The following is a 12,548-nucleotide window of genomic DNA, read 5'->3' as shown; positions in this document are numbered from 1 at the left end:
GTAGTGAAGATGGGACTTTTGTCAAGGCATGTGTTCGTTTTTGGAGCAAATGGAGAGAAGATTTTCCTTTTAACACTACTTTTCTGGTTATGTCCTGCCAGTCAGCTACTAATCAGAGCTAATGTAACTTTCTTTCTTTGCTTTCTTCTGCCCAATTACTACAAAATAAATCCAAGAGAACATTTTCTTCAAGAAAACGGAAAAATTTGTCTTGTTTCTCATTGAAAAATTGTCCAAACGTTGTAATGTCTTCACAGGGACATCCAGGTTAGATGCTGTAAATGGTTTCCTGTTCACCCTGACCACAGATACTGAGAAACAGTGTTTGAAAATAACCCTTCTTTTATTAATATAATCTTGAATTATGAGGAGACAAATATATACATTTTAGGCAAGATCACTAATAAAGTCCCACATTGCGTTTAATGTGTGTATAAACTAAGAATGTTTGATACCACTTTTTTTCAGACCGATACCAGTACGAGTAATCCCTCGAGTACTCACTGATGCCAAGTACCGATACCACTTGTACTTTTGATACATAAAATGACAGTGACAAATAACAAACATCAGTTTTAGTTTTTTTTTTTCTAAATAAACTGAAGTACAAAATAAAAAGTTTAAATGTTAACTCTCCCTGGTTTATCCATATTGTCTGAACAAGACCTAGGGCACATTAGCTGTGGTGTCAAACCGCAGCAATGTAGCGCCAACTATTGGCGTGAAGGACTTACGGTAAGATTTTTTTGCTTCGAGTATCCACTTCTGGTATCAGCAGCCTTTACTAGTACCGATACCTTGAAATAAGGCTGGTATCGGCCCGATACCGATACCTGGTATCGGTACTCGCCCGTCCCTATAAACTAACAAACTCGGACTAAAATGGACTGTATAGTGACTAACGGGTAAACTCGATCTTTATTTCTTAATTTTTCACTTTATCCTTTGAACTGTAAGACAGCGTATAAGGGCCACTTAAAGAAACTTAGAAATTATACTCAAAAATTTTACTAGTTTATAAAGTCACAGATTTATGACTTTATAGACAGGTAAATTTTGATTTCTCGTGGATTTACATGTGGCTTCGAATTTGTGGGTTGTTATGAAGCTACACAGCATGATGGACCAAACTGACAGCCTTATCAGATTGTACTTTCAAGTTGGACTCAGCAATAGGAAGATATAGTCATCGCATTATGATAAGTATTCGAACTGGGAAAGACACTGTTGTACCATGGGGCTGCTCAGAAGAAAGCAGCATGAACTCCCAAACTTACTAGTTTATAAAGTTGTAAATTTGCAACACTAAAAACTTTAAGATTTATAGGTTTCAAGTTTTTTCTCAAAAATTTATTTATCTATTCAATTTCTTTAGTGGCCCTAATAGGCAGCTGTAGAACTTAAACTAAGTCAAAAGGCTAAAAAAACAAAAGGTGGGCTCAGTTTTGGGGTGTTTGTAGGTGTTAAAATCAGAGGCCTAGCAAACAATATTCTGGTTCAAGAAAGAAAATGTAAATAGTGAAGAGATGGAGACGTGGGCAAAGAGATCTGCAGTCACCTCTGGTCTGTTCTGGGCGAACACGCCTATGAATTGGTTGGGGTTTGGTTGGCAGCCCTGGTGCAGGAGACCTGAACCTAGATGCTCCGCTCGTGCTGTCACCTGTGAGAAGTGAAAAGACAAAGAAACCCAGCTGGTTAGCTATTATTGTTCATACGGAGGCCTCACAATCAAAAAATTTCCGCTCAGTTTGGAAACACCAACAGTTTTTATTTCTGGAGAAATGATTCCCCTTCTTTTCTTTAACTACTGAACTGCCAGAATCTCAAAAGACGTCACAACGGTACGCTGTAAAGTTCCACTCTAACTCATTGTCTTTCCTGGGAATCACAGAGTGAAGAATGATGAAAGAAGAGAAATCCTCTCCACCCACCTGACATGACATCACGTGTTATTATTAATACATGTGAAAGGCTGCGTACTTCACCTCCGTCTACGTTATTAGGTTTGACTTTGTTTGACATTTCTACATCAGTTGTCTAGAAAAAATTCCCTCCAACTGCCAGCACAAGCACTGTCATAACCTTTCAAGAACACCCGGTTAGCTCCTGGGTCCGGGGATCTGTTGGAACCTGAAACTGCTGCGAGGCAGGCTGGAGGTTTTCCAGTGGCAGAGATACCAGAGCTGCCAGAGATTAGATCAGTGCAATCTGAAATGTGCTCGTGTCTGGTTTCATATCATCAGACAGCAGCAGGGCCATCAGGAGAAGACACTTTATTTGTACTTCATTAAGACTGATGAGGAGAAATTGAAAGAGAAGTAACGATAATGACAGTTTGATGTGTGCCAGCTATTACGCTAAGTAATGGACGCCTAATGCAACAACTGAAGTAAACAAAATGACAAAGGCTGCCCAAGCTATTCTCTAAAAAATAAACTGCTGAAAGAGAAATAATCATAGTTTATGCAAAAATAACAAAGATTAGCTTGTTAAGGCTAGTATTTGCCAGCTTGTTGTGTTTAACTTATATACATTAAGATGTTTTGGGATTGTGGTTTTTGGAAAAGAGAATCAAAACAACTTTACATCATCAAAATACCAACAATAGAGATATTTTACTGTGTTTTAGCATGTTTTGGACTTAAAGGTCCCATATTATGCAAAAATCACTTTATTAAGTCTTTTAGTGAAATGTGTGGGTCTTTGGCTTTCCTCCCAGCCCACAAAATGTGATATTTAATGACAAAACCTGTACTTTGTAGTGCTTTTCAATGTAAAATCCTGACCTAAAACGAGCTGTTTGGATTTTGGAGATTTGCCGACATCAACGATTCCCTTTTTTGACCAATCAGGAGCAAGTCTGGTCTGAGCAGTCCACCAGAGCAGATAACCCCAAACCTCCTCCCTGCCCACTCCCCTTGGGGAGGAGAATGCCAAAGTTGAAGAGCCATCACTGCTCTGTTTTTGGCTGTAATCAGCCACATAGTTCCATGCACAAGCTTCCCATCTCAGAAGAAGACAAGATTAAGTTGTTGGAGTTCATTTATAAAGGAAATGTTCCAGCTACTCTCAGTAAAACTGTTCATGTGTGTGCTAGTCACTTCACGGCCGACTGCTTTTCCAACTTTGGACAGTCCAACAGAGGGCTAGCGAATAGACTGGTCCTGAATCCAGGCGCATTTCCTACCATCCACCAACAAACCTGGGACCCTGGAAATGTGAGTATTTTAAATGCTGTGTGCTGTGGAGCATATGTAAGAGCTTTTCCTCAGCGTCCCCCCTGTCTCTGTGTTAGCTTTAGCTAACTTTAGCTGCTGTTAGCGTGTTGTTTTAGCCTGTAATGTTACGGTAAACAAGCTTTGCTGTTTTCTAAACATTGTGCACTCGGAGCTCGTGGCGCTGCTCTCAGTGACGTGGAAGAGCGGGGCGGTATCAGCGGTGGCTCATTTACATATGAAGGTCACGCCCACTAAATCAGAGCGTTCTGAACAGAGGGGCTATGAGAGCCTGGAAACAGTGCTGCTGTGCTTGATTTATTGGCTTTTTGGACCAAAACATGTTACTACCATTTCAGAAAGACATCAATGATCCATATTAAACTGCAGAAAAGGAGCAGAATATGGGACTTTTAAAATGCCGATGCTCATTCATATCATTGTCTGATTCAGTGCTTAAATATGTTGCGCTTTGATCAGCAAAGTGTTAAATAAAGTATTCTGCTTAGCAACAGGCAGCATCAATGATGACAAAGCCAAATCATGCAGCTCTGTGCTGCAGCCTGAAGCTCCATCAATACTCATTGTTCTCTTTGCATCCAGTACAAACCAGTCTTACAAGACAATTATCTGATGATATGTTACGTCACAAGACAGTTTACAAACTTAATAATTAGTTACAGACTTGCTGACTAAGATTTTAATTACAGAGTAGCATTTATTAAAGGTTGTTTTGTTTTCTGAATTTAGGCACAACAGTGTCACATTAGGTTACACAACGCCTCCGCAAACTACACCTGAGGGTTGAATCACTGAATGACTAATATGAACAGAATGATTAAAACTCATCAGATGTCACTACAAGGCTGGAAAGACACATCATAATGTGTCCAACAATATTTATAAGTCTTTAAAGATATCACACATGTATATTTTCTTTAGGTTAAAGCATGTAAATCACTTGTTGCTCTATTTGTTTCCATTAAGCGCCATTATTACAAATTATGGCACCTCGTTTCACTTTTATGCAGATGACTCACTAGTACGCCTGAAACAAAATGTCCCAGACTCTTGTGACTCACTGTTGAAGTGTCTGAATGACACCAAAGCTTGGATGGCTTTGAACTTTTAAACTTTTAATGACAGTAAAACTAAAGTCATTATTTTTTGACCCAGTGGAGCCTCTCATGCCCTCTACCGCCTCGGGTCCCTTAATCCTCATGGCAAACCCACAGTCACCAATCTGGGACTAAAAGTAGACAGGGATTTTAAAACAGTCTTTTTTCTTTTCTTTTTTTTTTTTACTTTTTTTTTTTTTTTTTTTTACCTTTCTTTGTCTTTTGATCTTTTTGCTTTTTCTTTTCTTTTTTCTTTTTTTTCCTTTTTGCCTTTTTCTTTAAATTTCTTTTTCTTTTTCTTTTTTTTTCTTTATGCTTTTTTTATGCTTTTTTCTTTTGCATTTTTCTTTTCTTTTTTCTGTTTCTTTTTTTTTCTTTTTATTGTGCACAAATGTAAAGTGCATTATAAAAAAATCGATTATTATTATTATTTTTATAATTATTATAATTATTACTATTATTCAATGATATAACGGATAAACTCTTTAGTAAAAATATATTTTTCTAGTTTTTTTCTTTTTTTAAATTAGAATTGTTTTTGTTTTTTTTTACCTTGTTTAGAACTTATTTCTTTTTTTTATTGCTTATTCAATTACACATTTTACTGTATTACCTTGTTCTATCTTAATATCCTGTTTCATTTATTTCCAACTGCTGTGTTTGTGTGATGAGCAAAGGTGACACCAAATTTTCCCCTGGTTTTAAAAATCTATTTCTGATTCGGATTCTGATTACTCCTGTCTTGTCTGCAGCAGTCCAAAATGTTGCTGTTCCCCTCCTCACAGGGATATACGGTGGGTGATAGGTGTCAGCTCATTTGCAAAAGCCATAACACAACTGAAGTTAATAGGACAGTTTTCTTAACGGACACAGAAAAGTTGTAAAAGAAAATTAATGATTGTTTCTTTTTTACCTTCAGCTATGATAAGTTTAGCTTCAATGCTAACGTTACTGATTCTTAAAGCTAAATATAAGATGACTTATTTTTCCGGTAAATAAAGAAATGACTACTATGAAGGATATCACACAGTAGTCAGACCCCTTCAAAGTTATATCTACCATAACTGAAGTTAAAACAGATAATCATTGACTTACTTTCACCACTTTTCTGTGTCCGTTTGGTTGACTCACCTCTTTTATAATCTCTTTTATAATTTCTGTTTTGTTGTGTTGTTTGCATTTGTTGCATTTGCAGCGAGAGCACATCACTCTCATCTTGGCCTCCCTTCATGAGCTTTCAGTCAGGTTAAGATTTTAGATTTTATTGTTTGTTTACAAAGCGTTGAATGGGCGTGCTCCATCCTACCTTTTACCTGTACACACGGCCCTGTATGAGAGTTTGTTTTTTTCTGTTATTTTATTGTTTTGTTTGGCTGGTGTTTTTTTTTATCTTGTTGCTGCTGTAAAGGACTTTGGTCATCTCTGTTGTTTTTAAATGTGCTCTATAAATAAACTTGGATTGGAGACGATGGATTCATATCAGGTAATTTCAGTTAAACTGAGCTTTTTTTTTTTACCAAACTGGAAACTAAAACCTTTCGTCGTCATTCTAAGAGATGTGCATGTTGCTGGTATGAAGGGTTAAATGAGCACTTATTAGCACTGACCTCTTTGTAGGACATCCATTTGTAAGGCTGGTTGGGGAGCCGGGAGCCTAAGCAGGGTCCATCACCTGTGGAGCACACACACAGAAAGGTCAGGGAGGTGTGAGAGCACAACATTACAAAACCTTTATTTTAGTGAGCATAAACACAACGCTACACAGATCTCTCTTGCAAGAGCATTCAAAGAAATTCTGAATCTTCTTATGGCCTGCTAGAGGAGTTCATCTTGCATTTAAAAAGATCATTTGGAAGCTTCAAAACAAACTCAAACAACCAGTGACCTTTAAAACACACTTCAACAAATCCACCACATGGTGTTAAAGTTATAAAGTCTGCTGATGTGGTTTGACTGATTCAAAATGGGAACACCTCTGCTCCATTGTAGATCAGTCATTTCATCAACTCAGCTTTAAGAACGCCCTGACGCTGTTACTGTGAGCAACCATGGCCATCACCTTAGCAACCGGTAGGAATATAATTGGAGGTTTGATGGTCAGACCACAGTTTTGTCAGACTGAGCTATCTTTGCTCACACGTGTTTAGAAATGTCTGTAAGATAGTCCAGCAGCGTGTGGGTGGGGTCTGTATTTTCAGGCTGTCTCACAGTGTTAAGACTTTAAATTGGGATCAGATCCACTAAACAATCTTGCATTTTTCTGAAAAGTTGAAACACGATCCTGGAGTTATGCCTTTAAGCTAAATACTATGAGTATCAAACTGCAGCAGTTCCCCCATGAGAGACTTAGTCACCCCGATAAAATTCAACGCCTCATTTCTGGCAAAGGCTCATGGGGGTTGAAGTTTCATTAGCAGCAATAAAAATAAAATCCATTCAACATTTCTTCTTTTATTTGTTCTGTGAAGATTTTTTTTATCACTTTAACTTGGATAATAAAGTTTCATTGTGTCTTGCATCAAAATTAAAATAAGGAAAAAGGCAGTTTTTTAGCTCTTGTCAGGGTTTCAGCATCAAGATTATACAAAGATTGCAAAATGTTTTTTGCTTTAATACACCATGAGGTAAATGTTAACAGTGTTTAACTGTGATTAATAGCGTCATGTCACCTCTGAGGGGAATTTCTCCACACTTCATCCATAAAGAAAAATAACATAAAGTCATACTAACCAGATATGTGGAGACCTCGCTGAAAGACCTCATACATGGTCCTGGCATCATCGTGGTAATGTGTCAACAGCTTGGAGCTGTCGCCCATCATGGACCTGCGACCGCCACCTTCATGCTGGGACAAAGAAACAGACATTAGCATAAAATACTGATTTTTTATTCAAATTCCTCCAGCTGTTAGCATGAAAATGGAAAAGAACAAAAGAAGAGAAGAAGATTTTCATCTTTTCAGTCTCAAAGACTCTGTTAGAAGTAAGCTCAGAATGAAATCATCATTTTTTTTTTCCTCCAAAATGTATTTAAATTACTAAGCTCTGTTTTCTTCACTGGTGAGCACGACAGTGATTCATTGATTTCGGGTGTTCATTGTCAAATAAGAAGAATCCTAAAAGCCACACACCACTTTCAAAAAAAGTTTCACAATGACTTTTTAAAGTGCCAGGCTCACCTGTCAGAGAGAGGAAATGAGCCGTGGTGAGTTTGGTTTGGGATGGTGGTTTGGGTAAACCAGCAAAAGGGTGAACGCAGGGGCATCAGTCACCCACAGCGGATAAGCATTCATGGAAGTTTAGTGTAACAGCAAATATTTAATAATACTAAACTGGTTAAATATGTACCAAAAATGCATAAATATCACCTGTATAGTTCATGTAAAATTTTAGAAGTTCGTATAAACGGTTACTTTCCTTCAAGAGCCGTTATTTAGGAAAACAGGAGTTCGTCTGTGTAATGGGCCGTGCAGCCTAACATATTACCGGTTTAACGTCAATCAATTCGTTTCTGTAATCTCATTGGTGTTTTACAACCTCAGTAGCCAATCGGAATCATTCCTTCAAAAAAGGGGTGGGACAAGTGACGCAGATCAGGGTAGCGTTCGGATGTACGCAAGAGGACGTTCCGTTGATACTGGGAAGGATACGAATAGCTTGTTTCTGAGTATTTTAAGTTTTACCTGCAAGCTGGACTACTGGTGTTCCTGATAATAACTTCTTTGTTACTCGAAAAAGGTAAATAAGTGTTAACCTTCTGTTGTGTGTTGTAATTCACCATTAAGACGTGATAAGTAATGTCAGTTAGCGACGTGCTAGTTAAGGTAGCATACGATATGAACGCGCCTTGATATCGTGCTGTTATGATAGCATTGTATTGCTTCGTTGTTAAAACGGACTGAACGTTAATTCACCATGAAATAAATTTTGGTTTTGTGGTTCATCTGTCGTTAATATGTTTAAAGGAGAGAGACATGAGAGTGGTTTCCCCCGGTGTTCCCAGTCAGACGGACTCTGCTGTTTCAACCTCCTGTGATCCTGTGTGCTGCTCAACGGTGACTGCCATTGCCTCCTGTGATTATCACCCCCTAACTTACAACTAATTTGGGATCCGTGAGTACTAACTGAACTAACAGAGCCTGTGTTGCGTCGGTTTGTTCATCTGTATGTTTCAGAACAGTGTTTTTGTGAATACCAATCATATAAAAAAGTTTAATTTTTAGTTTAAGAGGCATGCTTATGTCATATTTGGTGTACCTTAAAAACATTAAGGGGTATTTTTCCCCCTGATTACAGAAGTAAATAGATTTTGAAACTCTAGGAAGGTTTAACAACTCTAGAAACCTGGTACTTCGCTTGGTTTTATAACTTTGAGTATTATTTTTTTATACTATTTCTTAAAGAAAGAGCTGCCGCATTTTATTTTATCTATTCAATTGAATAAATAAATACCTGTGACAGGATTTTGCACTTAAAGTACAGTTGTGTAGTGTCTTTATTAAATTTTTTGGAGGCCATTTAAATCAAAGTATTGATAAAACTCAAAAAAGGTAAAGTGTAATACATTACACACTCACACCCTGTTTACTGTCCTGCAATGTTATGTGTTTCCAAACTCAAACACTACTCTGATTTAAAAAATATCAACAATTTCACATCCTGAACAGACATGTACATTTTGGTGCTCTGTTGTAGCCTTTCTTTTATGGACTTATAAATCAAAGCACAGGAAGACATATTCTCTTTTATTTTTAGTTAAACTGTTTATCTTGTAGAAGTCATAGTCTGTAAATGATTTGGGAAGAGTTTTTGTAGTCTACCAGGTGACACCCAGGGCAGATAAAAAGAAGACAAAACAACTCTCTTCTTCTTGCTCCCTAAGTTAATGCTGTGAGTGCATGATAACAATTTAAAGTGACTGAAGTGAGTGTCTCAGCATTTATTATTTATACCCACAGCTGGTCTGACCTCAAAGGTAACACAGTTCATGTTTGCACAGAGTAAAAAAAAAAAGGAAAAACTTTCAGGACATGAACAGATCTGATGAGTCTCTTTGAGGGCTTTCACCTCAGTTCTGGTTCCTAAACCTAGTTTTGGACCAGCTGGTGTGTTCAGACATGAGAAGAAAAAGGGTCACGAACCCCAAAAAACGTGACAGCATTGATGTTCTTGTTATTCTGCTTTGATAAAATGAGCAAGAAGTTGAGGTAATTCCCACTTTAATTCCACTTAAACTGGTATGAACGGGGTTGAATTGCAAGACAGAACAATCCAGAATGGAACTGGTCCCAGACCCTTGCTGGTGTGAAACCCTTCTATGTGTTTGTGAGCGCGCTCTGTCTTACCGGCACCTCCTCAGACTGGTGCAGCAGGCTGCAGGGAGGTTTGATGGGCCGTGGTCTGGTGGCTAACCAGTACGCCAGCACGGCGGTCAGTGCACCGATGCCCACTAGCGTGGAGGTCGGCAGGGAGCGGAAGAACTGACCGAGCTCGTCCATCTCAGGTATCCTCAGGCCGCTCATCATCTCCTGGGCCTGCATCTTCTCCATCAGGGTGGAACTGAGCTCTGCAGGGCGGAAGACACAAAGGACAGGCCTTAACTTGTGATTTTGAAGGAAGTACAGTAAAGTTTTTTCAGTGACAGAGCTGATTAATGTGACACAATTCAGAAAGAGCATATCTCAAGAAGTAGTGTTTTTTAACTCTTCAAACACATGTAGGGGATTATTGGATTTTAAAACAAGTTTTGGGCAAATCTTGGTCATATTTATCATTAATTTGATCAGGAGTGATTTAAAAACTAATTCAAAAAATAAAAGGAAATATCAGATCACAGCATTTTCATTCTGGTACCATAGTTTTAAAGTTTATACATATAAATTATGTTTTAATGGTTTGTTTTTGAGCCACATCAAGTAATCCTTTCCAATCAGAGTTCAGAAACATTAAGTTAGAGACTGGAAAAAAGCAGATCCCACTTCATCTGCGTGTAGAAAAAAAGGCCCCACAATCAGCAAACATCTTCCCCTAATACACATTATTCAAGCTTTGTACAGTATAATGAGAGAAATGGTACAAATAGCGAGTTAAACATGTTTTCACCATTAAAAAGTAAGTCAACACATATTAGATTAAAAAAAAACAGTGATTAAAATCAAAAGCTTCCTTTTAGAGTTTCACAGATGAAAAAAAGAGTAGAGACGTGTGCATGTGAGCAAACAAACGTATGAAACCAGACCCTCCTACAAATTTCTCAAGGCTGTGGTTCAACCACTGAAACGGGTCTGTTGGAGATAAAATGTTTCATGCATACATTTCACCTTCCTGCCCCCTTTTCACATCCTGAGACTTGAAACACATTAGTCACACTTCAGAAAGGTGAACCATGGGTCCGTCCCCGCTTTCCTCCTCTGACTGTAGCAGCAGCTCTAAATAAGTCATCCACGCCACGGCACTGTAGCAGAGAGGGGACTTGAAAATAGATAAAACACACAAACACACACACACGTCACGTACTGCACTCATTATAGCACAGCCACTGTAAAACACACACACACACACACACAAATAAATGATCTGGCTGCAGCACTAGAGGGTTTCCTTCCCTCCCCCTGGATATGAGTCAGAGACAGCACCACCTGACTGAGCGAATGGCGTGGAGACACTGCTGCAGCCCACAGCCAATCACATTCATTTCCTGTCTTTGAGCCACAGACAGTGAAGCTGTTAAGGTATAAATATCTGAGGCCGTGGGAACAGTAACTTCCTTATTCACCTGTTATTTTGAGTTCAAGCTCTATTTTTCTCACCATGACTTTGTTTTAGAAAGCTGAACTATGAGATGAGAGCACATCTCAGGTTGGATGCTTATGTAAAAAAAACCCAAACATATAGGTCTGATTTTCTTTTAACCTCCTTTAAACCATTCTCTATCTTTTTCTCCCCTCCCCTCTTTTAACTTACATTACCAGGTGTGTTTCTAGGGGGGTGGTCAGGGGTGGTTTGGCCCCCATTAAAATTTAATTGGCCCGCCAGGTGTCGTCCTAAATTATGATAGACCATTTCCTTTGCTAGATGTGAGACATGTTAAAGCTTTGACTGTGTTCACCCTGCTGTTATCTTCCTCTGTGTTTGAATGCTGTAAAAACACTTTTAAATCTACTTTAAAAAAGCACTATAACTGATTTCTAAACAGTATTTCACTAGACATGTACTGATGGATCGTTCAGTGCTGATTTCCTTTATTTTTGGGGATCGGTGATCGGCCCATTATTACGTCTGAAACTGATCTTACATTCCTCTGGGAAGGTCTGACAGCCATTGTTACTTTTTGCTCCGAGACCTAAAACTCAGGACATTTGATTGTTGTTTAAGTAAAAGCATAAATAGTTCATTGTTTGACATTTATTGTTCAATGATTTTCAATAAAATAAGATTGGAAAATTGAAGGTATATGCCGTCAAATATATAACTAAAAAATAAAAATCAGTATCAGCAGGTCAGGCTTTTTAAAGCTTGGTGATCAGCCATAAATTGTGATTGTTGCACCCGTAATGGTGACCCACTAACTTACTAGGGATTGTCTTTTTTGGTAAATTACTACAGCAAAAAAATGTAGGAAACATATTGTATAATGCTGTAAATAAAGAGACAGTAAAGACAACATGAAGGCGCCATAATTTACTCTAAGATTTGCAGTAACCTTTTTTGAATGAGAAGTCAACCAAGAAACAAAACGTTGGCAATTAGACTGGTACATGTTGAGCAGGAGTTTGCTTTGTTTTGTTATATTCATTAAATTGTGTCGTCGAGCATTAATCTTTTTTTTTAAACTTTGCAAAACTTAAAACAAAACTTAAATGTAGCACTCGTTATGTTACTTAATGGTTTACACAGAGATGTAACTGCGCAATACTTAAATAATAAAGTTTATGTTTTAGTTAAACATAGCTATGTTTAATGAGCCCATGATGGGCCACCTGGATCAGCAAAGTCTGGGAGTGCCCCATTTTACTTTTGACTGACTGAAACTCAGTGATTCATCTGATGGAGAAGTGTCCAACGGTGAATGAGAAAATAAGTCTGTGCTGGAGGAAGGAGAGTCTTTCTGTCTCTTATAACTAATAGAATAAAAGCTTTTTTTGCTGACTTTAAAGAGAAAAATGTGTATTTAGCCTGAGGAATTACAGAGAAAAAAGACAGAGTAATGACATTTT

General features: G+C 38.0%; 1 protein-coding gene across 2 annotated transcripts in view; it reads right to left on the bottom strand.

Moving 5' to 3' along the window:
• acsl6 (acyl-CoA synthetase long chain family member 6) overlaps positions 1–12,548 on the bottom strand; it is a 66,006-nt gene that overhangs the window by 32,036 nt on the left and 21,422 nt on the right. For both annotated transcript variants that reach the window (XM_074671895.1, XM_074671896.1), the window contains exons 2-5: positions 9,678–9,898; positions 7,064–7,178; positions 5,941–6,005; positions 1,559–1,660 (exon numbers count right to left, since the gene is read on the bottom strand). In XM_074671895.1, coding sequence (XP_074527996.1) covers positions 1,559–1,660; positions 5,941–6,005; positions 7,064–7,178; positions 9,678–9,898 — 503 coding nt within the window. The remainder of the gene's footprint in view (positions 1–1,558; positions 1,661–5,940; positions 6,006–7,063; positions 7,179–9,677; positions 9,899–12,548) is intronic.

Source organism: Halichoeres trimaculatus, unplaced genomic scaffold (genome assembly GCF_033239565.1).
Source record: "Halichoeres trimaculatus isolate MK-OKI-2021-1 unplaced genomic scaffold, fHalTri1.1 fHalTri1_scaffold_6, whole genome shotgun sequence".
NCBI lineage: Eukaryota > Metazoa > Chordata > Actinopteri > Labriformes > Labridae > Halichoeres > Halichoeres trimaculatus.
The sequence above is the reverse complement of the archived record's forward strand: the minus strand, read 5'-3'. Positions and strand labels throughout refer to the sequence as shown.